Source organism: Lissotriton vulgaris, unplaced genomic scaffold (genome assembly GCF_964263255.1).
Source record: "Lissotriton vulgaris unplaced genomic scaffold, aLisVul1.2 SCAFFOLD_995, whole genome shotgun sequence".
NCBI lineage: Eukaryota > Metazoa > Chordata > Amphibia > Caudata > Salamandridae > Lissotriton > Lissotriton vulgaris.
In genome coordinates, this window is record NW_028251266.1 from 372,506 (window position 1) to 399,778 (window position 27,273).

General features: G+C 54.4%; 1 protein-coding gene across 5 annotated transcripts in view; it reads right to left on the reverse strand.

Moving 5' to 3' along the window:
* Nucleotides 1-27,273, reverse strand: part of FPGS (folylpolyglutamate synthase) — a 393,648-nt gene that overhangs the window by 115,867 nt on the left and 250,508 nt on the right. For all 5 annotated transcript variants that reach the window (XM_086950762.1, XM_086950761.1, XM_086950765.1 and 2 more), the window contains 3 exons: nucleotides 11,499-11,601; nucleotides 10,064-10,141; nucleotides 9,776-9,923 (listed from right to left, as the gene is read on the reverse strand). In XM_086950762.1, the coding sequence (XP_086806888.1) occupies nucleotides 9,776-9,923; nucleotides 10,064-10,141; nucleotides 11,499-11,601 (329 nt within the window). The remainder of the gene's footprint in view (nucleotides 1-9,775; nucleotides 9,924-10,063; nucleotides 10,142-11,498; nucleotides 11,602-27,273) is intronic.

The following is a 27,273-nucleotide window of genomic DNA, read 5'->3' on the forward strand; positions in this document are numbered from 1 at the left end:
CTCAGTGTGGGGCCCGTGCACAGCGGTCTGCTGGCGGTGTCCGCTCCAAAGATGCTGAGCCATGCCTGCCTCAGTGTGGTGCCCGTGCACAGCGGACGGCTGGCGGTGTCCGCTCCGAAGATGATGAGCCATGCCTGCCTCCTCAGTGAGGGGCCCGAGCACAGCGGTCTGCTGGCGGTGTCCGCTCCGAAGATGCTGAGCCATGCCTGCCTCAGTGTGGCGCCCTTGCACAGCGGTCTGCTGGCGGTGTCCGCTCCGAAGATGCTGAGCCATGCCTGCCTCAGTGTGGGGCCCGTGCACAGCGGTCTGCTGGCGGTGTCCGCTCCGAAGATGCTGAGCCATGCCTGCCTCAGTGTGGGGCCCGTGCACAGCGGTCTGCTGGCGGTGTCCGCTCCGAAGATGCTGAGCCATGCCTGCTTCCTCAGTGTGGGGCCCGTGCACAGCGGTCTGCTGGCGGTGTCCGCTCCGAAGATGCTGAGCCATGCCTGCTTCCTCAGTGTGGGGCCCGTGCACAGCGGTCTGCTGGCGGTGTCCGCTCCAAAGATGCTGAGCCATGTCTGCCTCCTCAGTGTGGTGCCCGTGCAGAGCGGTCTGCTGGCGGTGTCCGCTCCGAAGATGCTGAGCCATGCCTGCCTCAGTGTGGTGCCCGTGCACAGCGGTCTGCTGGCGGTGTCCGCTCCGAAGATGCTGAGCCATGCCTGCCTCAGTGTGGTGCCCGTGCACAGCGGACGGCTGGCGGTGTCCGCTCCGAAGATGATGAGCCATGCCTGCCTCCTCAGTGAGGGGCCCGAGCACAGCGGTCTGCTGGCGGTGTCCGCTCCGAAGATGCTGAGCCATGCCTGCCTCAGTGTGGGGCCCGTGCACAGCGGTCTGCTGGCGGTGTCCGCTCCGAAGATGCTGAGCCATGCCTGCCTCAGTGTGGGGCCCGTGCACAGCGGTCTGCTGGCGGTGTCCGCTCCGAAGATGCTGAGCCATGCCTGCCTCAGTGTGGGGCCCGTGCACACCGGTCTGCTGGCGGTGTCCGCTCCGAAGATGCTGAGCCATGCCTGCCTCAGTGTGGTGCCCGTGCACAGCGGACGGCTGGCGGTGTCCGCTCCAAAGATGCTGAGCCATGTCTGCCTCCTCAGTGTGGTGCCCGTGCACAGCGGTCTGCTGGCGGTGTCCGCTCCGAAGATGCTGAGCCATGCCTGCCTCAGTGTGGTGCCCGTGCACAGCGGTCTGCTGGCGGTGTCCGCTCCGAAGATGCTGAGCCATGCCTGCCTCAGTGTGGTGCCCATGCACAGCGGACGGCTGGCGGTGTCCGCTCCGAAGATGATGAGCCATGCCTGCCTCCTCAGTGAGGGGCCCGAGCACAACGATCTGCTGGCGGTGTCCGCTCCGAAGATGCTGAGCCATGCCTGCCTCAGTGTGGGGCCCGTGCACAGCGGTCTGCTGGCGGTGTCCGCTCCGAAGATGCTGAGCCATGCCTGCCTCAGTGTGGGGCCCGTGCACAGCGGTCTGCTGGCGGTGTCCGCTCCGAAGATGCTGAGCCATGCCTGCCTCAGTGTGGGGCCCGTGCACACCGGTCTGCTGGCGGTGTCCGCTCCGAAGATGCTGAGCCATGCCTGCCTCAGTGTGGTGCCCGTGCACAGCGGACGGCTGGCGGTGTCCGCTCCGAAGATGATGAGCCATGCCTGCCTCCTCAGTGAGGGGCCCGAGCACATCGGTCTGCTGGCGGTGTCCGCTCCGAAGATGCTGAGCCATGCCTGCCTCCTCAGTGTGGGGCCCGTGAACAGCGGTCTGCTGGTAATGTCCTCTTCGAAGATGCTGAGCCATGCCTGCCTCCTCAGGGTGGGGCCCGTGCACAGCGGTCTGCTGGCGGTGTCCGCTCCGAAGATGCTGAGCCATGCCTGCCTCCACAGTGTGGTGCCCGTGAACCGCAGTCTGCTGGCGGTGTCCGCTCCAAAGATCCTGAGCCATGCCTGCCTCCTCAGTGTGGTGCCCGTGCACAGCGGTCTGCTGGCGGTGTCCGCTCCGAAGATGCTGAGCCATACCTGCCTCAGTGTGGTGCCCGTGCACAGCGGTCTGCTGGCGGTGTCCGCTCCGAAGATGCGGAGCCATGCCTGCCTCAGTGTGGTGCCCGTGCACAGCGGTCTGCTGGCGGTGTCCGCTCCAAAGATGCTGAGCCATGCCTGTCTCCTCAGTGTGGTGCCCGTGCACAGCGGTCTGCTGGCGGTGTCCGTCCGAAGATGCTGAGCCATGCCTGCCTCAGTGTGGTGCTCGTGCACAGCGGTCTGCTGGCGGTGTCCGCTCCGAAGATGCTGAGCCATGCCTGCCTCAGTGTGGTGCCCGTGCACAGCGGTCTGCTGGCGGTGTCCGCTCCGAAGATGCTGAGCCATGCCTGCCTCAGTGTGGTGCCCGTGCACAGCGGTCTGCTGGCGGTGTCCCCTCTGAAGATGCTGAGCCATGCCTGCCTCAGTGTGGTGCCCGTGCACAGCGGTCTGCTGGCGGTGTCCGCTCCAAAGATGCTGAGCCATGCCTGCCTCCACAGTGTGGGGCCCGTGCACAGCGGTCTGCTGGTGGTGTCCGCTCCGAAGATGCTGAGCCATGCCTGCCTCAGTGTGGTGCCCATGCACAGCGGACGGCTGGCGGTGTCCGCTCCGAAGATGCTGAGCCATGCCTGCCTCAGTGTGGTGCCCGTGCACAGCGGTCTGCTGGCGGTGTCCGCTCCGAAGATGCTGAGCCATGCCTGCCTCCTCAGTGTGGTGCCCGTGCACAGCGGTCTGCTGGCGGTGTCTGCTCTGAAGATGCTGAGCCATGCCTGCCTCCTCAGTGAGGGGCCCGAGCACAGCGGTCTGCTGGCGGTGTCCGCTCCGAAGATGCTGAGCCATGCCTGCCTCCTCAGTGTGGTGCCCGTGCACAGCGGTCTGCTAGCGGTGTCCGCTCCGAAGATGCTGAGCCATGCCTGCCTCAGTGTGGTGCCCGTGCACAGCGGTCTGCTGGCGGTGTCCGCTCCGAAGATGCTGAGCCATGCCTGCCTCAGTGTGGTGCCCGTGCACAGCGGTCTGCTGGCGGTGTCCGCTCCGAAGATGCTGAGCCATGCCTGCCTCAGTGTGGTGCCCGTGCACAGCGGACGGCTGGCGGTGTCCGCTCCGAAGATGCTGAGCCATGCCTTCCTCCTCAGTGTGGTGCCCGTGCACAGCGGTCTGCTGGCGGTGTCCGCTCCGAAGATGCTGAGGCATGCCTGCCTCCTCAATGTGGTGCCCGTGCACAGCGGTCTGCTGGCGGTGTCCGTCCGAAGATGCTGAGCCATGCCTGCCTCAGTGTGGTGCCCGTGCACAGCGGTCTGCTGGCGGTGTCCGCTCCGAAGATGCTGAGCCATGCCTGCCTCAGTGTGGTGCCCGTGCACAGTGGACGGCTGGCGGTGTCCGCTCCGAAGATGCTGAGCCATGCCTGCCTCCACAGTGTGGTGCCCGTGAACCGCAGTCTGCTGGCGGTGTCCGCTCCAAAGATCCTGAGCCATGCCTGCCTCCTCAGTGTGGTGCCCGTGCACAGCGGTCTGCTGGCGGTGTCCGCTCCGAAGATGCTGAGCCATGCCTGCCTCAGTGTGGTGCCCGTGCACAGCGGTCTGCTGGCGGTGTCCGCTCCGAAGATGCTGAGCCATGCCTGCCTCAGTGTGGTGCCCGTGCACAGCGGTCTGCTGGCGGTGTCCGCTCCAAAGATGCTGAGCCATGCCTGTCTCCTCAGTGTGGTGCCCGTGCACAGCGGTCTGCTGGCGGTGTCCGTCCGAAGATGCTGAGCCATGCCTGCCTCAGTGTGGTGCCCGTGCACAGCGGTCTGCTGGCGGTGTCCGCTCCGAAGATGCTGAGCCATGCCTGCCTCAGTGTGGTGCCCGTGCACAGCGGTCTGCTGGCGGTGTCCGCTCCGAAGATGCTGAGCCATGCCTGCCTCAGTGTGGTGCCGGTGCACAGCGGTCTGCTGGCGGTGTCCGCTCCGAAGATGCTGAGCCATGCCTGCCTCAGTGTGGTGCCCGTGCACAGCGGTCTGCTGGCGGTGTCCGCTCCAAAGATGCTGAGCCATGCCTGCCTCCACAGTGTGGGGCCCGTGCACAGCGGTCTGCTGGTGGTGTCCGCTCCGAAGATGCTGAGCCATGCCTGCCTCAGTGTGGTGCCCATGCACAGCGGACGGCTGGCGGTGTCCGCTCCGAAGATGCTGAGCCATGCCTGCCTCAGTGTGGTGCCCGTGCACAGCGGTCTGCTGGCGGTGTCCGCTCCGAAGATGCTGAGCCATGCCTGCCTCCTCAGTGTGGTGCCCGTGCACAGCGGTCTGCTGGCGGTGTCTGCTCTGAAGATGCTGAGCCATGCCTGCCTCCTCGGTGAGGGGCCCGAGCACAGCGGTCTGCTGGCGGTGTCCGCTCCGAAGATGCTGAGCCATGCCTGCCTCCTCAGTGTGGTGCCCGTGCACAGCGGTCTGCTAGCGGTGTCCGCTCCGAAGATGCTGAGCCATGCCTGCCTCAGTGTGGTGCCCGTGCACAGCGGTCTGCTGGCGGTGTCCGCTCCGAAGATGCTGAGCCATGCCTGCCTCAGTGTAGTGCCAGTGCACAGCGGTCTGCTGGCGGTGTCCGCTCCGAAGATGCTGAGCCATGCCTGCCTCAGTGTGGTGCCCGTGCACAGCGGACGGCTGGCGGTGTCCGCTCCGAAGATGCTGAGCCATGCCTTCCTCCTCAGTGTGGTGCCCGTGCACAGCGGTCTGCTGGCGGTGTCCGCTCCGAAGATGCTGAGGCATGCCTGCCTCCTCAATGTGGTGCCCGTGCACAGCGGTCTGCTGGCGGTGTCCGTCCGAAGATGCTGAGCCATGCCTGCCTCAGTGTGGTGCCCGTGCACAGCGGTCTGCTGGCGGTGTCCGCTCCGAAGATGCTGAGCCATGCCTGCCTCAGTGTGGTGCCCGTGCACAGTGGACGGCTGGCGGTGTCCGCTCCGAAGATGCTGAGCCATGCCTGCCTCAGTGTGGTGCCCGTGCACAGCGGACGGCTAGCGGTGTCCGCTCCAAAGATGCTGAGCCATGCCTGCCTCGGTGTGGTGCCCGTGCACAGCGGTCTGCTGGCGGTGTCCGCTCCGAAGATGCTGAGCCATGCCTGCCTCAGTGTGGTGCCCGTGCACAGCGGACGGCTGGCGGTGTCCGCTCCGAAGATGCTGAGCCATGCCTGCCTCCTCAGTGTGGGGCCCGTGCACAGCGGTCTGCTGGCGGTATCCGCTCCGAAGATGCTGAGCCATGCCTGCCTCAGTGTGGGGCCCGTGCACAGCGGTCTGCTGGCGGTGTCCGTCCGAAGATGCTGAGCCATGCCTGCCTCAGTGTGGTGCCCGTGCACAGCGGCTCGCTGGCGGTGTCCGTCCGAAGATGCTGAGCCATGCCTGCCTTCTCAGTATGGGGCAAGAGCACAGCGGTCTGCTGGCGGTGTCCGCTCCGAAGATGCTGAGCCATGCCTGCCTCCTCAGTGTGGGGCTCGTGCACAGCGGTCTGCTGGCGGTGTCCCCTCCAAAGATGCTGAGCCATGCCTGCCTCCTCAGTGTGTGGCAAGAGCACAGCGGTCTGCTGGCGGTGTCCGCTCCGAAGATGCTGAGCCATGCCTGCTTCAGTGTGGGGCCCGTGCACAGCGGTCTGCTGGCGGTGTCCGCTCCAAAGATGCTGAGCCATGTCTGCCTCCTCAGTGTGGTGCCCGTGCACAGCGGTCTGCTGGCGGTGTCCGCTCCGAAGATGCTGAGCCATGCTTGCCTCAGTGTGGTGCCCGTGCACAGCGGTCTGCTGGCGGTGTCCGCTCTGAAGATGCTGAGCCATGCCTGCCTCAGTGTGGGGCCCGTGCACAGCGGTCTGCTGGCGGTGTCCGCTCCGAAGATGCTGAGCCATGCCTGCCTCAGTGTGGTGCCCGTGCACAGCGGTCTGCTGGCGGTGTCCGTCCGAAGATGCTGAGCCATGCCTGCCTCAGTGTGGGGCCCGTGCACAGCGGTCTGCTGGCGGTGTCCGCTCCGAAGATGCTGAGCCATGCTTGCCTCAGTGTGGTGCCCGTGCACAGCGGTCTGCTGGCGGTGTCCGCTCCGAAGATGCTGAGCCATGCCTGCCTCAGTGTGGGGCCCGTGCGCAGCGGTCTGCTGGCGGTGTCAGCTCCGAAAATGCTGAGCCATGCCTGCCTCAGTGTGGTGCCCGTGCACAGCGGTCTGCTGGCGGTGTCCGCTCCATCCAACGAGTTGGCAATGTTCTTGCTCTCCTGGATGACTGCTTTTGCTTTTTTCGGGGGACGTTCTCTGGGAGTTGTTGCAGCAATCCTTCCATTTCTTCTCGTTGTTGGTGGCTGTATCTGTTAAGGAAAGTGTTGGGATTTGCAATTCTTCATTGCGCCACCGCCTCCCTTTCCATCTTCCTACGCACCAGGCTCATCCTCTTGCTTTCCTTCTCTGGAGGTGGGCAAGTCAAAGTGGGGGCATTGCTCCTATTTGCTGCCTGTGGCCACTATCATGGAGTCTGCGAGTAGGTTTCCCTCTATGTATTGGGGGTTTTGAGTGAAATGCTTATATTTTTTCTCCACTCCAGGAGTAATCGCCTAGCTGAGGCAGGTTCCTTGAAGGCTTTCTTGACCTGGTTTATAATGCGGAGGAACATGGGCAGGTTTAGATTTCCTTGAGATGGCATCAGAGTTTTGATATGGAAGCACGATTCCTCCCTCTCTTCCTCTAGCTGGACCCCCCCCGCCCATTATGTCTCTGCTGGCCTCTTGGTTAGTCCATAGGACATGGACAGGTCGTCTAGGGGCGAGGGCCTCGAAGGGTAGCTTTCCTCTGCCTCCTCAGGGGATTCGGCATAAAGATCCTTCACTCATCTAGAGCAGCTCTGTTTCTCTGCCTCACTGGACTCCTCTCCTCGTAATCAGAGGTCCTCCTGCGTTTCCTAGTGTGGTTCAGGGGTCGATGGCACATCGATGTCAGGCAACTCTTCTCCCAAGTCTCTCAGCTCTGAAGGTTTCGTTGGGATACGAAAGAACTTGAGAGAGTAACTCCTTCTGCTGCAGGAGCACTGTCATCTCAGCCTCGAGTTGGCGTCTTTCCCCATCAACCTCAAACGAACCTTTGACATCAGTCGTCAAGGATGGTGTCCTCTTGAAGGTAATCTACTCCATGTGCTTTGCCTCCTTGACCCTTTCCTTCAGCACCTCCTTTGCACTTGCCTGCTTCGAGGCTTGTTACAAAGGTTTGCCCCTATTAGTGTCCTTTGGTCGAGACCCATGCAACTCCTTGTGTCTGAGCCGACCTGTAAGTGTCGTGTGTTGATGACATGGTCACCTTTGGGGCTTGAGTTGTCCCCCTATTCGGAACCCCGCTCCACTTTACTCGTGGCTTCTGCTCTTTTGCAAACCATCCTTTCGCATAAGACTCTCCTCCCTGTGCCACCCAGACTTTTGAGGGATTCTTCTGGTTTTTTGGTGCCGGCCTTGGTGTGATCTGCGAGTCGCTGTTTCTCTGCCCTTGAGTCTCTCTGGTAGGAACTCAGCGCAGGCCTCGCAGTCTTTGGCATTGCGATCTGTTAGGAGACAGGTTACAGACTTCATGTGGAGCCCTCTGCGCGAACTTGTGATGACAATCGCAACAGAATTTAAAGGGGTGCCTTCCATATCTCGGATCTGTTCCTCTTCTCTGCATTCTCAGGTCTCGTGTCCTGCAGCATTACGGTCTCCCTCCCCGAGGGGAGCGCTCCTCCTGCTCTTCAATGTTTCTCGTGGCCTCTGGCGATTTCAGTGCTCCTTTTCCTTCTCTTCAGGTCCTTAGAGATTCATTGGCGCCTCCGGTGTCTCCCAGATCCAACAGCGTAAAGAAAAGAATCTGAAGATGGCGGTGACGCACAGGAACTTCCGAGGCGCAGTCTGCATCACAAGGGATGAACTTACAACTAAATGGTGCTCGACAAGGACCACAAAAAAACAAGCATTGAAAATGCAATAGGTCTCGCCTTTAAGTTAAAGCCATTTGCTTTGCTAATGGTATTGTATAGCAAAGCAAATGGCTTTAACGTAATGAAAGGCGAGACCTATTGCATTTTCAGTGCTTGTTTTTTGTTATTAAAGAAGGGGAACTGAAAAAGTGAGACTTTTAGTAACTCTAGGGCTATCACCCAACTGGCCAGTTTTTTTTAACCGCATTTTTGTTATTTTGATGACCCCACTAGTAAAATAACAATTGTTACATCACTGAAAGCTGATGTTTTTCCATCTTATCAGTACAAATACTTCAGACAGCAGTTGTAGGAAGAACGCGTTAAACGTGCTCTAGCGCTATCGCAATGATTCCCAATTTGTACAGTAAACAAATCAGACAGGTGATGTCACATGATTTATATTAAGCTCTCCTTAAATATAACTGTGCATTTAAATAAAATCCCTCGTATATTACCTGATGGAGACCTACAGCCAGCAGATCAATGGAGACGGGCAGGTTGGGGGATCGAAAGTCACTGGGTAGCTGCAAATGGGTTGGTAGCACTGGCAACTCAGAGCCCTTCTGCTTTGACGTAAGGACAGAGCCAGGAGCAAACTGCAACTTCATCTGAAAAGTGGACAGTGTCCACCGAGCCCAGAACAGCTCGGAGTTCCCATCGCGGGACCCGAATATACATTCTCCTTTCACTCCTTCCCTCACGTGTCCCAAATACACTGGGGGCTCCTCTCCCCAGCTCGTCCTCTTCGAAACTAACCAATACCAGTATTGGGAGGGGCTCACACTTTTGTTGACTCCAGGGCAACCCTGCCTGTAATCTCCATAGCGCTACGGGCCCCTGGTCGCAGAACTTAACGCCCAATGACGAAGAAAATCACAGACATCAAATCGTGCAGCACCCATTGCCCTGGTGTCACAACACTGCCTTGTGCCCCCCGCCAGGGCGAGTAATCTCTCGCCCGGCCAGGCACATGCATAGTTACATCCACTTTTCCTCATCTAAAACAAATTAGTTTCAGGTTACTGCTTGAGACAAAGAACCACAGAGTCTGCTGTTAAAGCAGGTCAGTGGGGTTTTCCTTTTTATTTGTTAGTGCGGCAACGCCCACTCTGCGCTTTAATACCACCAGCCCATGCGGATACATATTAATAATAGGGAATCAATGAGTTAAAAAATATACCAGGTTTAAACTAAAATACACTCAGTAATAGGCAAACGGGAACGTTTCAGTCCAGACCTTCTACAAATTTATTTTCTGAGACCGCAATTAAAAATGAAGTTGGTTAAAATAGGTGAGTTTCCGTTGCGCTCACTTTAGAGGTGGAATACATCTGAGTAAGCAGGACTGGCTGTGTGGGATGTAGTAACGGTAGGAATGTTCTGTGGCGGGCCGAGAGGAGACGAGACGATGGTGCCAGCCAGGAGGGGGCTCTCCCATGCCAGCAGCAGGGTGACGCTGTCGAGCGAGTGCACATCTTCTGTCCCTCCGTACGCGTGCACATCTAGCTGCGGAATCCGTATTTATTCCAAAAGGCCCTCGCATGGCGAGAGCATCGCATGCGTACTGCTAACACCAGGCGAGACATAAAAAGGAGAAGGACAAAACACTATTTCGGACCCAATCACTAGATGGCAGAACAGATGCAGAGCACACAAATCCAGAAAAGGAACAGTGCTGCGAAGCTTCAGTCCCATATTTACTCAAGCCTTTATAAATCCCTTTTCAGAGAACACGCTGGCTGCTTGCAGCAGTAAAAATGTGATCCTCACTTAAGAAGCCTGTCGTAGGCCCTTAGGTACTTGCAGATCCTCTCACCTCGGTACCCTTTGCGCTGAAGCCACGTCTGCGACAGCTGCAGGGCCAGCGTAGCATTGGATCGCTGGTGCTCCCCTGCCAGTCCCAAGATAATGGCTTTGTCGTCATCTTCATAGGCATCCAAATGTGGGCACAGCGACAGAGGACACTGCAGGAAAGAGGAAGGTAGGCGTCAGTTCCAACTGCTCACTTAAGACAGGGGTTGGCCACAGGGTCTGAACTCCTCCCGCCCAACCAACATCCTCACAGGCACGCCCAGCATTTAGTTCCAGTTTTGTGGGCACTTACCCCTATCTCAGTTGCCCGGTTCTTCAGCACCTCCAGAGGTCCGTAGGGCTGGGGCACTGTAAATGCTGGAACATCAGGCTGTGAACAAGAAATATCAAACAAGACAGTATTCGAAGGGCAGACAGGGTCTAACTGAGCAGAGCAACGCCTGCGCTGTACAGAACTCACACACACTGTCCTATACTGCAGAGTACCCACTGGTCTGTATGGACCCCCACCCTCACTATCCTACTCTGTGCAGTACCCACTGTTTCTACAGACGCTGCTCTCCGTCCAGGGCTGTGCAGTACCCTCTGTCCACACCCCATGCTTGTAGGAGGCTGGCTTTATATATGACAGAGTCTATGCCACTCGAGAGTGACCAGAAGGCACGGAAGACCAATGAACAAAGAGGCAGGAGAGTTGATGGTGACCTTGTCGCTGCTGTTGTGAGGACCAGGCGACACAGAGGAAGACCAGGAGCAGTTCAGAAGCTGTCCCATGTTGAGAGTTGAGAACCAGGTGTGGGGGGGTGGGGGTGTCTGTGTCTAGCGGGAGTACCAACAAACCTTGGCAGCAGCAACAGACGAGGAAAGCAACAAAGGTTAGGGAGTTCAGGAGAGAGCAGTGACTGGGGTCCTCATTAGCAGAATCCCAGGCAGACTAGTCAGAAAACAGAATGACACCAGCAAATAAATGAGGGGTTAACCATGAAAGCAGATCCGAATTTCCTACAATCCTGTACTGCACAAAGCCCTTGTGGTTCTGAGTCGATACACTAGCAGTATCGAAGTGATAAGAGTGGGCTCTATAGGGCCAGCAGAGGACCAAGCAGTACAGAAAAGAGACAGTGGTCTCTTCAGAGCGCAGAGGGTACTGAGCAGTATAGAAGGGCGAGGGTGAGCTCTGTAGGACCCAGAGGGGACCGTGTCGTATAGACGAGCGAGATAGGGCTCTGTAGGGCCCCGAGGGTATCATGTAGTATAGAAGTGATAGAGTGGGCTATGTAGGGCCCTCAGAGGACCAAGCAGTATAGAAAAGACAGTGGTCTCTTCAGAGCCCAGAGGGTACTGAGCAGTTTAGAACGGAGATGCTGTGCTCTGTAGTTTAAGTGGTAAGCATCTTCCGACATAGACCGGTGTGTCTGTGCCCAAGGGACCTCAGGGTCCAGCACTGTGCACAACTTGGCAGTAGAACAGGTGCCCACAAACTGCAACCATAAGCACAAACTGTGAGAAACTGAGCAGAGTGAAAGGGGGCTGTCCTCAGCCCTAGTTCAATGGCTCGTCTGACCTATTTAGGGCTGGGCTTCTCAGAGGCTGGGACCCCTCAGTTTACTGCTCTGGCCCATCTCCATACCTGACCCAAACCCCATCTCATAGCTGTCCAATATCTCAAACTATGCACCCCTCCACCACCCCAACAAACCGTGCCAAACCTGAAGCAGCTTAATTACCTTGAAAATGCCACCCTTCTGCCAGGCGATCTTTTCGATGGTGTCGCCCAAGATGCTGGTGTGGTCGATGCCCAGAGAGGAGATTCCGCACACAATGGGCTTTCTAAGGAGAGGGAATATGAAGGTCAGACTCCAGGGCCACAATCAACTGAAAGCGCAGTGTTGCAGTACTGCGTTCACATTACTAGAAAAGGGCATGGTGCTAAGAGTGTCTCAGGAACTTGTGTCTGCACTGCTGTGCCGCAGCACTGAATGTTGACAAGCACTGCTTTCCACATTATTCTGGTGTGTTTGCCACAAACTAGTCTGCAGAGGTCTGTTGACCGGCAGTTGTGTGCGTGTTGTGAGTGGATGCACCGTCTCTTTAGAAGGGAAGCATCCATGGCCTGAGGCATGTAGTGCTGGAGATGACATGACGTGCAATATTTACCATCCAGTAATCGTTGGAACACTGGACCTCTCAAAGTATGTTTGACCACAGCACACAGGATGAATCAACCCAAACTGAATCCGCTCACAGGCTCCACTGCCGATGGAGTCTCATCTCCCACCTGAATAAAGGGCTGTATCAGAGAGATGCATTAGAAGTTCAAGTGTAATTAGTCACTTAGAACTTCTTCGACAAGGATAGACGAGAAGCTATACCACGACAAAGCAAGGGTTACTAATGGGTAACGCAGTAGGAGACCACTTGTCCTGTAGTACTCCCCACCTCTTGCTGCTGCCGGCAGAGAGGACCAGCGGCACTAGGGCATTATGGGAATCCATTTCACAATACAATGGTGAGTGGAGGTCTGCACCGAGGTCCATAATGGGACCCTACACAGATAAACTAATAGATTGTTTCCAAGATTGTTTGGGGGAAACCTTTTTGTAAAATGTGTGAATGAGCTTTTCCCTGTAAAAGTCTGTTGAACGCGTACATATTACACTACACTTCATTTTACAATCCATACAGCAATTCCTGACTGACAGAGTTTGGCCTAGAAGTGTTTGTGTGAAGGCTACAAACAAATGCATCGACTTTAACACTGAGATGACAATATAGTGAACAAAGCCTTTAACATCATGAGTGCTCGACTGTGCGCGACCTCAAGTACTAGCTAGTTCAACTATTTAATTTACATGACGAGGAAACCATCTGTTTGCAGCTTAAAGTGCTGTGGATTCACGCTCTTTGTGCAGTCCTGCCATCTAGAGTTGGACACAGATGTTACTTGTGCACTTTAAAACTTTTATTCGGTTATCACATAGCAGAACCATAAAAAGTACAGAGATAAAATATTACAATACATAATAAAATTTCAATGTTTTGATGCAATTAAAAACTTAATCATTTAAGGGAAACAGTTACTGAAAATAATTCATTAAGATGCTATACAAGAAGACAAGAAAACAAGTAAACAGAAGCTCAGACTTTACAGCGAGTTTCTAGACATGATTTTAAAAAGCAAGCTATGCACTTATCAGCGCATTGAGAATCTAATGACTGCAAGGCGAGGTAAGCGGGCCGGCAAGTTCTTAGGCCCATTTTACGAAGTAGGGGAATTATCCAACGCTTGCGGGGGTGCTCGTAATATCTACAGAACAAAGTTACATGCATTGTAGACTGGGATTCTATGTCAGGACCGGAGGCTTCAGATTATGCTTTTCTCTCTTCGCTGTTTATTAACACAACATCGCACAGCAGCCAGAAAAGCATCAAAACGTGAAAATTTTTTAGTATTCCCAACACAGGAATATCAGAAAAACATTGTAATAACATCGTTTAATAACTACAAGTCCCATGAGATCAACATTAGGCAGTCCTTCTTTAGTGTCCATAAATCCCAATATAAGGCGACCAACCAACGAACTCCTCCTCTTTCTTCGCTGCTTCGCAGCCAGTTAAGTGCTATTCTCCCTCTCTTGCACATTTGTGTTTGAGGTTTTTGGTGTTTCTCTTACTCTATTTGCATTGACTGTTGCTTTGGGGGGTCTGTGGGGTTTTTTCCCTTCCAGAGCCCCTTCCATCGCGGGGACGCCTTCGCCCCTTACGCGATGTCCCCGTGCATTCCGCGGTGTTGAGTTCGCCGCTAGAGGGCGCCATTGCGTCTCGCCTGCCCGCACGCAGCTTTCGTCTCACTGATTGGAGCCGCGCTGGGGAGTCGACATCGCAGGTGCCCTGCTGCCGCCTAACCCCGACGCCCTCTTGGGTTGTACTGCCCCGTGTTTGAACGCCCCGGTGGGGTCTGTACTAGTGGTTGTGACCACGTTGCCGCCTGCGGGCGATTTTCAGCACCTTTTTCTACATCAGCTTCCGCTGGGGTGTTCCCCGCTCGAGCGCGCTGGGAGGCGGTGCGACCCGGTCTCTGGAGAGAGGGTCGGCGCGCTGTGAAGGCTGGTGCTGCCTTTTGATTGCCCTGTTCCGCCGGCCTACAACCCTTGCTAACCTTCGGTTGGCCCACACGTGGCTGTCTGTGTACGCCATCGGAACCTTCAGTTTCCAATTCCTTCTCTACTGTGTGGTGGACGCCATGTCTGAGGGGTACTACGTCGAGGAGGAGGAGTCTCACCAGTACCTCCAAGACGACGAGTTCTATGTGGCTGTTAGACCAGTCGATTTACCGGTGCGTGCAGGAAATCGTTGGGCCTATGGAGGACAGACTTTCAGCTCGCATTGTCGTGGAATGTGCCAAGTTGGCATCGGCTCTAGGGGGGTTTCCCGCCAACGACCCTAGCCAGCCTCCGGCGGCCAAGAAGCCACGTGGGGACGCGGGTCCCAGTGGTTCACAAGGTGTGGACAAGGACGCCTTTGAGCGTTTTCCTGGCTAAAGCGTCCGGGTCGGCCTCCGAGGCGCCTCCGCCTCAGACCCTTTCAACGCCGGCGGACGTTGTCCCGGCCTACCCGGGGGGGGGGGGGGGGGGGGGGGGGGGGGGGGTTTCCCCCGCGGATCCGGACGACGACGACGACGAGGACTCCGTGCGGTCATGGCGACCGGCGTCCAATTCGACGGAGTTGCCCAAAGACACTTCAGGCATGCTGGACCCGGACGAGATCATGCACCCGCGGTCGGCCGCTTGGGTGCCTGGTGATAAGGTGGCGTAGTTTGTGGCGGGCCGCCTCCGCAAGCCCTTGGAGAAGGAGGCGCGCAGCTGTTTGAGGGGCGAATGTCCCCGCCCGACTTTGGATGGGAAGGTGGCCATGACGCCGGAGCTCGATGGGAAAATGGCCACCTTCATGGCGAAGTTCGTCAAGGACCCCCGGAGGGGGATCGACCGCTCCTGGCGATCCTGCCAGGACAAGCTCTTGGACACCATTGGCCCCCTCACCAAGATTCTCGATATGGCCGAGGAAGCCAAGGTGTCGGGCAGCGCCATTTGCCCGGAAGTACTGTCCGACTGGGCGCAGCGGGCTGTTATCTTCCTGGGGAATGCCAACTGTGCCCTTTCGACCGAACGGCGTCGGTCGCTGCTGATAAAATTGGATCCCAAGTTGGGCGACTTGGCTTCGTCGGAAGCTGGCGCTGTTGCCCAAGGAGGGCTCATTGGCGAGCCATTCATAAAAGAACTGGGGAAGTTTGTTTCCACCTTCACCTCCCTGGACAAGGCCCAGTCAACCATCAAGCGGGTCTTCCACCAGCGTTTTTCCCGGGGGGCTGGTCGTGGTAGGGGCCTCATGACCGGCCGTGATGGTCAGCAACAGCCCGGAAAAGGGCATGGCTCCGGCAGGGGAGGCTACAACTCGTCCGCGAATTACAACAACTTTTACCCCACCAGAGAACAGCGTTTCAGAGGACGCGGAAACTTCCGGAACGACTCCGGCAGCAACAATTCACACGGTGAGTGTTATCCCTGCGGATCAGGTTGTTATTGGGGGGGGAGGTTGGCGCGTTTCCCCCAGGTGTGGGAGGCTATTACAGCAGACGCATGGGTCCTTCAGACCGTGCGAGGGTTCCGCATAGAGTTTTACGACCAGCCGTGCCAGGTAGAGCCTCCTCGGCCCATAACGTTTTCTCAATCGGACGCGCTCTTGATCGACGAAGAAGTCTCGGCGCTGCTGCGCAAAGGGGCTATTTGTCGAACAACGCGCCACCCCCGGGGTTTCCTGAGCAATATTTTCCTTGTGGAAAAGGTGGACGGGGGCAGTCGACCAGTCATCAACCTAAAGGAGTTCAATGGCTGGGTGGTGTACAACCACTTCAAGATGGAGGGCATCCATCTTTTGAGGGACGTTTTGCTCCCGAATGACTGGATGGTCCGTCTGGACCTCAAGGATGCGTATCTGGTGGTTCCGATTTACCCCCCGCATCGTCGTTTCCTTCAGTTTGCTGGAAGGATATGGTGTTCGAGTTCAAGGCCCTTCCGTTCGGTCTTTCCTCGGCCCCTTGGTGCTTTACAAAAATTCTGCACCCGGCCATCGAAACCCTGCGGAGTCAGGGGATTCGGCTGATTGCTGTTGGGCCAGGACCCGGGCAAGTTGACCGCTCATCTGTCTCAGACAGTCTCCCTGTTACAAGGTCTGGGGTTTATTGTCAACAGGGAGAAGTCGGTTTTCACACCCGTCCAGCAAATGGTGTTCCTGGGCTTTTCTGGTGGACTCGGTGAAATCGACACTCAGTTTGCCGTCCAGGAAGATGGCCAAAATCAAGCATGTGCTTCGGCAAACTATCTCCAAATCGCACACCTCCCTCCGGCAAGTGGCCAGAGTAGTAAGCCTTCTCTCATCGTTCATTCAGGCGATATTCCCGGGCCCTCTTCACTATCGGGCTCTTCAGCGACTGAAAGCGCATCATTTGCGCAGAGGGCTCTCTTACGACCGCTTGATTCCCCTGTCGGTGGAGGTCAAAGAGGAAATGTCTTGGTGGCTCGCCTACATGGAAGCGTGGAACGGCCGTGCGATTTTCGGGTCCGTTCCGGACTTGGTGATCGAGTCCGATGCCAGCAGGTCTGGCTGGGGCGCCCGCTGCGGGGATTTCTCCACAGGCGGCGCTTGGTCGTCCGACAAACAGCGACTTCACATCAACAGCTTGGAACTTCTAGCAGGTTCGTTCGCCGTCCGTTGCTGGATGAGGGACTCAGTGAAGTCATGCGTCCTTCTACGGATGGACAACGTCTCAGCGGTTCGGTATGTGAACCATTTAGGGGGTCCGCGATCAAGAGCCCTTGCGGACCTGGCGAAAGACTTTTGGGATTATTGTCTCGCCCATCAAGTCTCGGTTACGGCGGAATACCTGCCGGGTCGGGCCAATCAGGTGGCGGATTGGCACTCGAGATATCTCCGAGACTCCAGCCTGTGGAAGCTGGATGTTCAAGTGTTCCGCTGGCTGGCGGCATGCTGGGGACCGTTTTCCATAGACCTGTTTGCGTCCCGTCTGGACTTCCAGCTCCCGAGGTTCTTCAGCTGGAGACCGGACCCCTTGGCGGAGGAGACGGATGCGTTCCTCCAGGACTGGAGTCTGGAACGGCCGTATGCCTTCCCGCCTTTCTCCATGATAGTGCGGGCCGCGGCCCAGATTCGCCGTCAGATGGCGGACGTGGTGATGGTGACGCCCGTGTGGAGGTCGCAAGTATGGTTTCCAGTTCTTCTGGAACTTTCCTGGGATTCTCCAATCCTACTCCCCCGGCTCCCTCGTCTTCTCCTCAATCCGGACGGGGTCCCTCACCATCTCCTCCAGGGTTCTCTCCGCCTCATGGCATGGAGGTTTTCAGGCGACGTTGGTCGCTCCCTGGCCTTTCGAACTCAGCTCAGCACTTTTTGTCCAAGGCCTGGGCAGGCAGCACTGCCAAGAGGTATAGATCGGCTTGGGCCAGGTGGGTTCGTTGGTGTCTTCGACGGGATTTGGATCCCATGGTCGCAGGCCTCGTTCCTATCCTGAATTTTCTTGCAGAACTCTCTGCCGGCTTAGCATACCGGACGATTAATACGATTCGTTCTGCCATATCAGCGGCTCATGTGCAGCTGGATGGAGTGGCGGTCGGGGAGCACCCCCTGGTGTGCCGACTCCTAAGGGGAGTGCGTCTGGCTTTACCGCCGGAGCCACGGTATTCAGTCCTGTGGGATGTCAACGTAGTGTTGAACCTTTTTCTTTCCTGGCAGCCTAACAAGTATCTTTCCTTAAAAGAACTGTCAGCTAAACTGGCGATGCTCCTGTGCTTAGTGTCTTGTCGCAGGGTGTCTGATGTGCGTGCCCTGGATGTCACGGCGAGAGCGTTCTCCCCGGATGGGGTGACCTTTACCGTGGGCCGACGCACGAAATCGTCTACAAGGTCTATTTCCTACCCGGCATTTGCAGATGCCCCTAAGTTGTGTGTGGTACAGTGTTTGAAAACCTACGAGGATGTCACAACGGAACTTCGCCCTCCGGGCGAGCGGCAGTTACTGATTGCGCCGCGCAAACCGCACAAGGCTGTCTCTTCCCCCACTATAGCCCGGTGGGTGCGTTGGGTGATGCAGGAAGCTGGTATTGATACGAGGCAGTTCGGAGCTCACTCGGCAAGAGGGGCCATGGCCTCAAAAGCGTTTGCCCTTGGGGCACGATTAGAAGACCTCATGCGCGCTGCGGACTGGTCTTCGGATTCCACCTTCAAAAGGTTCTATCTTAAGCCAGTGGTGGATATTGCTAGTTTGGTGGTGGACAAGCTTTAAACAAGCATAATATGAAGCCTCCGGTCCTGACATAGAATCGAAATTTGCCTAGCGTAGTAACGGTAAGTTTCAAATCTATTAAGGACACGGAGGCGAGGATTATCCCACCCATACCTCCTGCGGAGATCCTGCCCGTACTGGAGTAAGTAATCCGTTTTCCGACTTGCAGTATGGTTACTATTTTTCATGGGTTGCATGTCGATTGACTTGATGCTCTGCTTGTTGATTTGTCTTCAAGTTTAGCGGGTATGGCTTAGCTCACACTGTTCTTTTTTCCGCCAGGGAATGATGGTGCGAAAAGAGATGCTTGAGACTTTGGCCTGACTCGCCACGAAGAAAGGAGGAGTTCGTTGGTTGGACGCCTTATATTGGGATTTATGGACACTAAAGAAGGACTGCCTAATGTTGATCTCATGGGACTTGTAGTTATTAAACGATGTTATTACAATGTTTTTCTGATATTCCTGTGTTGGGAATACTAAAAGAATTTCACGTTTTGATGCTTTTCTGGCTGCTGTGTGATGTTGTGATAATAAACAGCGAAGAGAGAAAAGCATAATCCTCGCCTCCGTGTCCTTAATAGAATTGAAACTTACCGTTACTACGCTAGGCAAATTTCGATTATATACCGTCACATGGGCATTTCATTAAGTCATGCGACCAGTCCTGCTCATTGGGAAAGGTAACTAGGCGAAAAAAAGAGTTAAATCGGAACCTAGTCAAAACATATTTTTCATGATTAGTTAGGTGGAATGTTAGGTATGGTTGGATTCCAAAAACCAGACTGGACCGATAGGATCTGTACATTTGAGGGTTTAATTACTTCTTGGGAAAGACGCAGATCTCTAAGATGGATTAGGCAAAGTTTTTTCAGGTCTTTCCTGGTGATATCTGACATTGTCGTTGGTTCTGAGAAGTAGATTGTACAGTTCAAATCCTTAAGGAAATTGGAGACATATAGAAGCCAAGGAATTTTGCTCCAATTTTCCAGGCCTAAGCAATCAGTTATCAAAGAATGGGTTAGATGGCATTGCATTTTGGCCCAAGACGGTGCCACAACAGAATTGTCTGGCATCTGATGTTATCTATCAGGTAATCGATACCCAGCTCGATGTGGCAACCGTATATTGGGGCGCTTTGGGGAAGTGCTAATAAGTATTTTAAGAACCTGTTTTGAACCGTTTGCAAGTTATCTACAGGAGCGTAACCCCAATCCCCTGCGCCGTAGGTTGCTACGCTGTGGCATTTAGCGTGGTAGATTTTAAGCAACTCGGCTGGGGCAGGTTTACCCAGTTTCCTCGAAAAGGAAACGAGAGCTGATGTTGCTCTCTGAAAAAGTAGCTTTTTACTTATCATGGCTTGTTTCCAAGATAGTCTGTCGTCCAATAAGATTCCTAAATAAGGGTATTCCCTGGTGCGTTCACACCTAACTTGTTCAATGAAAACTGGTTTAGGGTTCTTCGCCCTTGGTCCGATGTGCATAACAAAGGTTTTGTTTTTGTTCACTTTCAACCCTTATGAGAGCATGAACTGACAGTATTTATCTAACTGTCTTTGTAACTGGATTAATGTTCTTGCTAAAATTACAGAGTTGTCCGCGTATAGCAGAGCGGGAATAGGGCGGTGATTAATAGATGGAAGGTCCTGTCTCCCTTCAAGCATGGCCGCTTCCAGCCCGTTGGTGTAGAGATTGAATAAGAAGGGAGCCAGGACACAACCCTGTCTAACACCTTTATTTACTGGAAAAGATGGAGATAATTCGCCGCCCATCCCGTATCTCACGCATGTAGTAGCATCGGAGTAGAGTTCACGTAGAAATTGAATAGGGGGGGGTCTACCCCCAATTCACAAAGAATGGACCACAGCCTTGAGTGAATGACGCAGTCAAATGCTGCGCTAAGATCAACGTAGACTAGATACAGGTTACCTCTTTTAGCCCCCACATATTTACCAATCAGAAGGGTTAGGTTCAATGCCTGCTCAACAGTACCACATCCCTCCTGGAAGCCGTACTGGAGATCTGTCAGGATGTTATTCATAGACGCCCAATCCTGGAGACGTTCCAAGATCAGCCGGCCAGCGACTTTCCCCAAGGAGTCCAGGAGGGAGATGGGCCTGTAACAAGCTGGATTGTTACGTTCGCCCTTCTTAAAAATTGGGAGCAGGATAGAAGATGACCAAGAGTCTTATTAGGCCTATTTTTGTAACTGCTGCCATTACCTGGGTGACGAGAGGTGACCAGAGTTCGAAGTTATGTACAAAAAAATCTAGAGGAACCCCGTCCGGGCCGGGGGCCTTACCAGTTTTGGAAGATGACAGCACGTTAATAACCTCATTGTGATCGAAATGGAGGTCAATAGGAAATGTTTGGTCCCCGGTACGTTCACCTGCCACGTGAACCTCAGTTATAGTATTTGCGGAGGGGCCACCAAATATCTTTGAGAAGTGGGCCACCCACTCGTCGGCCGTCACTGCCACGTCTAGGTGTTGGGAAGAAGTGGCATCTACCAGAAAGGGTGATTTAACCGTGCGCCAGAACAGAGAGCTGTCTTTGCATAGGCAGCTCTCATGTAGTTGGGCCCATAGATTCTTCTGGATTTCCTTTTTGCGATTCGGCTGTGCCAATTTGTAAGCCTTTCTAGGTTTAACAATCTCGGCAGGATCTCTGGCTTGGTTGTGTAGGGCTCTTTTTAAGTCAGTTAAAGCTTTACGGCAGGTTGAGTTAAACCAGCCTTTGGTTTCCGTTTTTCTGGATTTATGATTACGAAACAATTCTGCCCGTATGATTCTAATAATTTCCAGAAAACTAGACATAATCAACTGGGGTGAGGAGTCTGTTGCCAAACAGTTGTTCATCCATGGAAGGCTCTGGATATCACTTTGGCAGTGATTGCTTTTGGGTCGATTTCGGACCATTTTACAGAAAAGCCATTTACTTTGTCCATGGACAATGTTTGTTGGTTTAATAAGTTGACCCTAGTTAGCTGGGGTAAAGCATTGTTAATTAACAGGGTAACACTATTAGGAAAGTGGTCGCTGCTAATATCAGAACCTGTTTTAAAGGTTTTCAGTTGACCCTTTATTATCTGGGAGCATAGAATGCAGTTGATGACACTTGACAGACCCCTTCCATGAAATGTTGGAAGGAATTCGGCGGGTGGATCCACAAGGTCATTCGCATATTCCAACTCCAGTGAGAAAAGACACTCATTTAGGCAGTTACCTAGGTTCGTGTGTGTGAAATGGGTCCAGGAGCATCCGTTTTCGTCCTGGAGACCACAAGTACCATTCTTGTGGTAATTACACAGAGAAACATAAAAATCCCCCCTCCCCCCCCAATCACATAGCAAGTAAGGGAGGAGTATTTGTTCCGTTGTTCAATTAGAAAGGATGTAATTTCAGTTAGAGTTTTGACACATTCAGCAGACTGGAGGTTATTATACAAGTTAACAAAAAAGTACAACGTACGCTTGTTAGATGAGACCTTTAAGATTTGGAAGTTTTCGCTGGAAAGAAGAACAATTCAGTTCATAGGTGGTAAATTATTTGAGGTATATACTGCTAAACCTCCCTTAGGTCTACCGTAAGTTTTAGAACTAGCTGGGGCATGGTATGTTTTATAACCCTGGATGTGTATAGGCTCAATGGCCCAGGTTTCCTGTAAGCATACTATTTGATGTGCACTTACTGTGTCTAGCCATGGTTTGTGGTTAATCTTGGAGCGAAGGCCAGCGACGTTCCAAAACAGGACAGAAAGGGTCAGAGTAGGGGTTGCCTGGTCACTGATGTTAGGGTGAGCGTTGGAGGCTAAAGTACCTGACCGTGGGTACGAGTCCGGTATCGGAGCAGTGGAATGTAATTCAGAGGGGTCGTCAGGGATATTAGAATTCTCTAGCAATACATCTGGATCTATTGATCTTGGGGGAACTACCTTCCCCACGTTACCAGGTATCTCAATTTTATTTAGTGCAACTAGAGACATTGGTAAATCAGAGGTTATTTCTACGGGGAAGGAGGGGGTTATGGATTTTGATTCAGTCATCATATCAAGGAGACAGTTTGTGGAGGATTATCTCGGGGAACTTAATGATGGTTTTAGGGATTTAAACTCCGAGAGCGGGGTACCTGTGCTTTCCAAACTGGTGCACGTTGGTGGTCAATATACCATTCCTAAGCAGTCAAATCTGTTTGCGAGTGGGATGCCTCTCCAGCCTAAGGGGGGAGCAGCATCTCTACCTCCATATCCGGGCCAATCAACCCAGTCTCTTCTCCTGTCCCAGTTTCCTACTTGGGTCCAGTTCCATTCTGGGCCTTCGTTATAGCGAGGTGTTGGCGGGTAGAAGTAGGAGAGTCTTTTTGTATCTATCCCGTCATTTGTTGCTGACATACCCCGGGAGCAAATGTGCTCAACTGTGAGTGGGTCGTCAAAGTTGACAATAACTCAGTCTCCTAGGATTTTTTTCGGCTCCTTGCCTATACAGGGGACTCTGCGAACCATTGAGACTCTACTAGCAGAGTATGGTGGTAAAGGTCTAGACAACCAGTGCAATACTTAAAGACCAGCCTGGTTCTTCCGTATTTGTACTCAGCTCAGGAACCCCAGTCATAATCACCACATAGGGACTTGCTTCTGGTGGTAGATGTATTGGATGTCTACCCCTCCCCCTGGGCCTGGTGTTGGTATTTTGTACCCCTGGGGGCTTAGCTTGGTTGGGCATCTGGGTTTTAGGGGGAACTAAAGTTTTTGTTGTATCAGGGCCCTTCACCACTGTGGCGGGGGGCTTTTGTTTTACAGATGACACTTCAGTGGCGGCTTTTGTGGCTTGCGCCCCTGCCTTAGGGGTTTTGATATTCGCTTTTTGCACCACTGTTTGTATAGGACCCGTCCCCTTTTGGATTTTTGAAGTTGCAATCAGAGCTGCTATCTGTTTTTCAATCTTTAGGAGGGTCAGTTCAATGGGTTGTATATAGATTTTAATTAATTCCCCTAATCTAGTTAGCAGTTGGTTATTTAGACGGCAAATTTTGCAGCCTCCACCCGTGTCGCTGTTTACACTAAGGTTTGCTATGTTCGAGGAAAGATTAATTATTTCTGTTGGTGAAGTGGTTAATTCTCTCTGTGTTGGACCAACTTGTGCTGATGGCTGGATAGTGGGTAAATCTTTATTAGATTGTTTCTTCGGATGATTCGCTTGATTTCTTTTGTTTAGGTATCGCTCCCTCCCTTAATCCCCTGTTTGGTACTGTGATGGGATCCTCCCGGTTCGGGCTAGCAAAAAGAACAGGGGTTTTTTCTAACAACATAGATGATTGCGAGTCCGAAAACTCTAAAGATGCTGACAGGTCGACCGTGCTTGGCACAGTATGTGTTTCTACATGTACTTTCAGTAGTGACCCGGATTCCAATAGGCATCTAGGTGTCTTAGCTACAGCCAGGGAGCCCAGCAAAGACCGTTTGGCCATGGCCAAATCCTGCGATACCCTTCGTTCTAGCAGGATTATGCCCTGGTCAATTGCCTCGTTAGCCCTAGTAATAAACTGGTCGATTGGGCCAGTTATCTGTGCTGCACCTTGTGCTGTTTTGCTTCTACTACCTCTAGTTGTCATGGTGTAGTTGGGGAATAATCGAGGCTAATACAGTGTAAAAGAAGATGTAGAGTAATATTTGTCCAATGAGGGTGGAGATAAAGGTATCGAGATATAGGTATATAGGTATTTCGGGGCAAATGTAAATAAGGTGGCCCAGTCCAGTCTTACCCGGTCTTTAACAGGCTTAAACGGGCCCGCCCTTGTCCCGGGCTTCGCCCTTGTCCCTGGCCTCTCCCGGGACGCTCCCGCGCAGCGGGCTACTACGCCAGCTTAAGAGGAAGGAGGATAGTCGGGGGGCGTGGCAAGCAGGGAGAGCGGGCCAGGTGCTGGTAATTCAATCCTGCAGGGACTCCTGGGCAACTGAGTCCCTAACCGCTCGCAGCCCTGCTGTCCGTTCTGCCCCCGGCTCCACCAACCTCAAAGTCTCTCCCCCGGGTCCAATAACAACACCTCCAACCCACGAAGCGGGATCCGCGCAGCGGGTCCGGCGAGCTGAGATGCAAGTCCAGGAAAAACGAGCAGAATCTCCACGAGGGCAAGGTCAGTCAAAATCGGCGTCCCACAGTAGACAAGAGGGCTGGGCTTTTTGTTACCCTTCGGTCGGGGAGCGTGGCAAGCAGGGAGAGCAGGCCAGGTGCTGGTAATTCAATCCTGCAGGGACTCCTGGGCAACTGAGTCCCTAACCGCTCGCAGCCCTGCTGTCCGTTCTGCCCCCGGCTCCACCAACCTCAAAGTCTCTCCCCCGGGTCCAATAACAACACCTCCAACCCACGAAGCGGGACCCGCGCATGGGGGTCCGACTAGCTGAGATGCAAGTCCAGGAAAAACTAGCAGAATCTCCACGAGGGCAAGGTCAGTCAAAATCGACACAGATGTTAAGAGTTATTATCCTTCAAAGTAGTGGCTTAGAGGTGACTTGTGAACGCCCCTGAAATCTGCAAAGCACGAGGACTCCAGCTCCTCCTTAGATTGGGCTTTACCCACACGGGAAAGAGTAGGGGCAGAAAGGTGACGCAGACAGTAAAGCGTCTGGAGTAATGTATACATGTATGTAAAATAATGGCTTCAATAAACCTCATGCACAAGTTCTCATGCTGTGCGTGAGACTCTACAGCTCTAGGAGCAGCCAGGAGGGCGCGTGTGAATCTACAGCTCTAGGAGCAGCCAGGAAGGCGCACGTGAATCTACAGCTCTAGGAGCAGCCAGGAGGGCGCATGTGAATCTACAGCTCTAGGAGCAGCCAGGTGGGTGCGTGTGAATCTACAGCTCTAGGAGCAGCCAGGAGGGCGCATGTGAATCTACAGCTCTAGGAGCAGCCAGGTGGGTGTGTGTGAATCTACAGCTCTAGGAGCAGCCAGGAGAGTGGGAGGGCACATGTGAATCTACAGCTCTAAGAGCAGCCAAGAGGGTGGGAGGGAACATGTGAATCTACAGCTCTAGGAGCAGCCAGGGGTGTGCATGTGAATCTACAGCTCTAGGAGCAGCCAGGAGAGCGTGTGTGAATCTACAGCTCTAGAAGCAGCCAGGAGGGCGCGTGTGAATCTACCGCTCTAAGAGCAGCTAGGAGGGCGCGTGTGAATCTACAGCTCTAGGAGCAGCCAGGAGGGTGGGAGGGCGCATGTGAATCTACAGCTCTAAGAGCAGCCAGGAGGGTGCATGTGAATCTACAGCTCTAAGAGCAGCCAGGAGGGTGCATGTGAATCTACAGCTCTAGGAGCAGCCATGAGGGCGCATGTGAATCTACAGCTCTAGGAGCAGCCAGGGGTGTGCATGTGAATCTACAGCTCTAGGAGCAGCCAGGAGGGTGGGAGGGAACATGTGAATCTACAGCTCTAAGAGCAGCCAGGAGGGTGCATGTTATCTACAGCTCTAGGAGCAGCCAGGAGGGTGCATGTGAATCTACAGCTCAGGAGCAGCCAGGAGGGTGGGAGGGCGCATGTGAATCTACAGCGCGGGGGATTAGCCAGGAGGGTGGGAGGGCACATGTGAATCTACAGCTCTAGGAGCAGCCAGGAGGGTGGGAGGGCACATGTGAATCTACAGCTCTAGGAGCAGCCAGGAGGGTGCATGTGAATCTACAGCTCTAGGAGCAGCCAGGAGGGTGAGAGGGCACATGTGAATCTACAGCTCTAGGAGCAGCCAGGAGGGCGTGTGTGAATCTACAGCTCTAGAAGCAGCCAGGAGGGCGCATGCGAATCTACAGCTCTAAGAGCAGCCAGGAGGGCGCGTGTGAATCTACAGCTCTAGGAGCAGCCAGGAGGGTGGGAGGGCGCATGTGAATCTACAGCTTTAAGAGCAGCCAGGAGGGTGCATGTGAATCTACAGCTCTAAGAGCAGCCAGGAGGGTGCATGTGAATCTACAGCTCTAGGAGCAGCCATGAGGGCGCAAGTGAATCTACAGCTCTAGGAGCAGCCAGGAGGGTGGGAGGACGCATGTGAATCCACAGCTCTAGGAGCTGCCAGGAGGGTGCATGTGAATCTACAGCTCTAGGAGCTGCCAGGAGAGTGGGAGGGCACATGTGAATCTACAGCTCTAAGAGCAGCCAAGAGGGTGGGAGGGAACATGTGAATCTACAGCTCTAGGAGCAGCCAGGGGTGTGCATGTGAATCTACAGCTCTAGGAGCAGCCAGGAGAGCGTGTGTGAATCTACAGCTCTAGAAGCAGCCAGGAGGGCGCGTGTGAATCTACCGCTCTAAGAGCAGCTAGGAGGGCGCGTGTGAATCTACAGCTCTAGGAGCAGCCAGGAGGGTGGGAGGGCGCATGTGAATCTACAGCTCTAAGAGCAGCCAGGAGGGTGCATGTGAATCTACAGCTCTAAGAGCAGCCAGGAGGGTGCATGTGAATCTACAGCTCTAGGAGCAGCCAGGAGGGTGCATGTGAATCTACAGCTCTAGGAGCAGCCATGAGGGCGCATGTGAATCTACAGCTCTAGGAGCAGCCAGGGGTGTGCATGTGAATCTACAGCTCTAGGAGCAGCCAGGAGGGTGGGAGGGAACATGTGAATCTACAGCTCTAAGAGCAGCCAGGAGGGTGCATGTTATCTACAGCTCTAGGAGCAGCCAGGAGGGTGCGTGTGAATCTACAGCTCAGGAGCAGCCAGGAGGGTGGGAGGGCGCATGTGAATCCACAGCGCGGGGGATTAGCCAGGAGGGTGGGAGGGCACATGTGAATCTACAGCTCTAGGAGCAGCCAGGAGGGTGGGAGGGCACATGTGAATCTACAGCTCTAGGAGCAGCCAGGAGGGTGCATGTGAATCTACAGCTCTAGGAGCAGCCAGGAGGGTGAGAGGGCGCATGTGAATCTACAGCTCTAGGAGCAGCCAGGAGGGCGTGTGTGAATCTACAGCTCTAGAAGCAGCCAGGAGGGCGCATGTGAATCTACAGCTCTAAGAGCAGCCAGGAGGGCGCATGTGAATCTACAGCTCTAGGAGCAGCCAGGAGGGCGCATGTGAATCTACAGCTCTAAGAGCAGCCAGGAGGGCGCGTGTGAATCTACAGCTCTAGGAGCAGCCAGGAGGGTGGGAGGGCGCATGTGAATCTACAGCTTTAAGAGCAGCC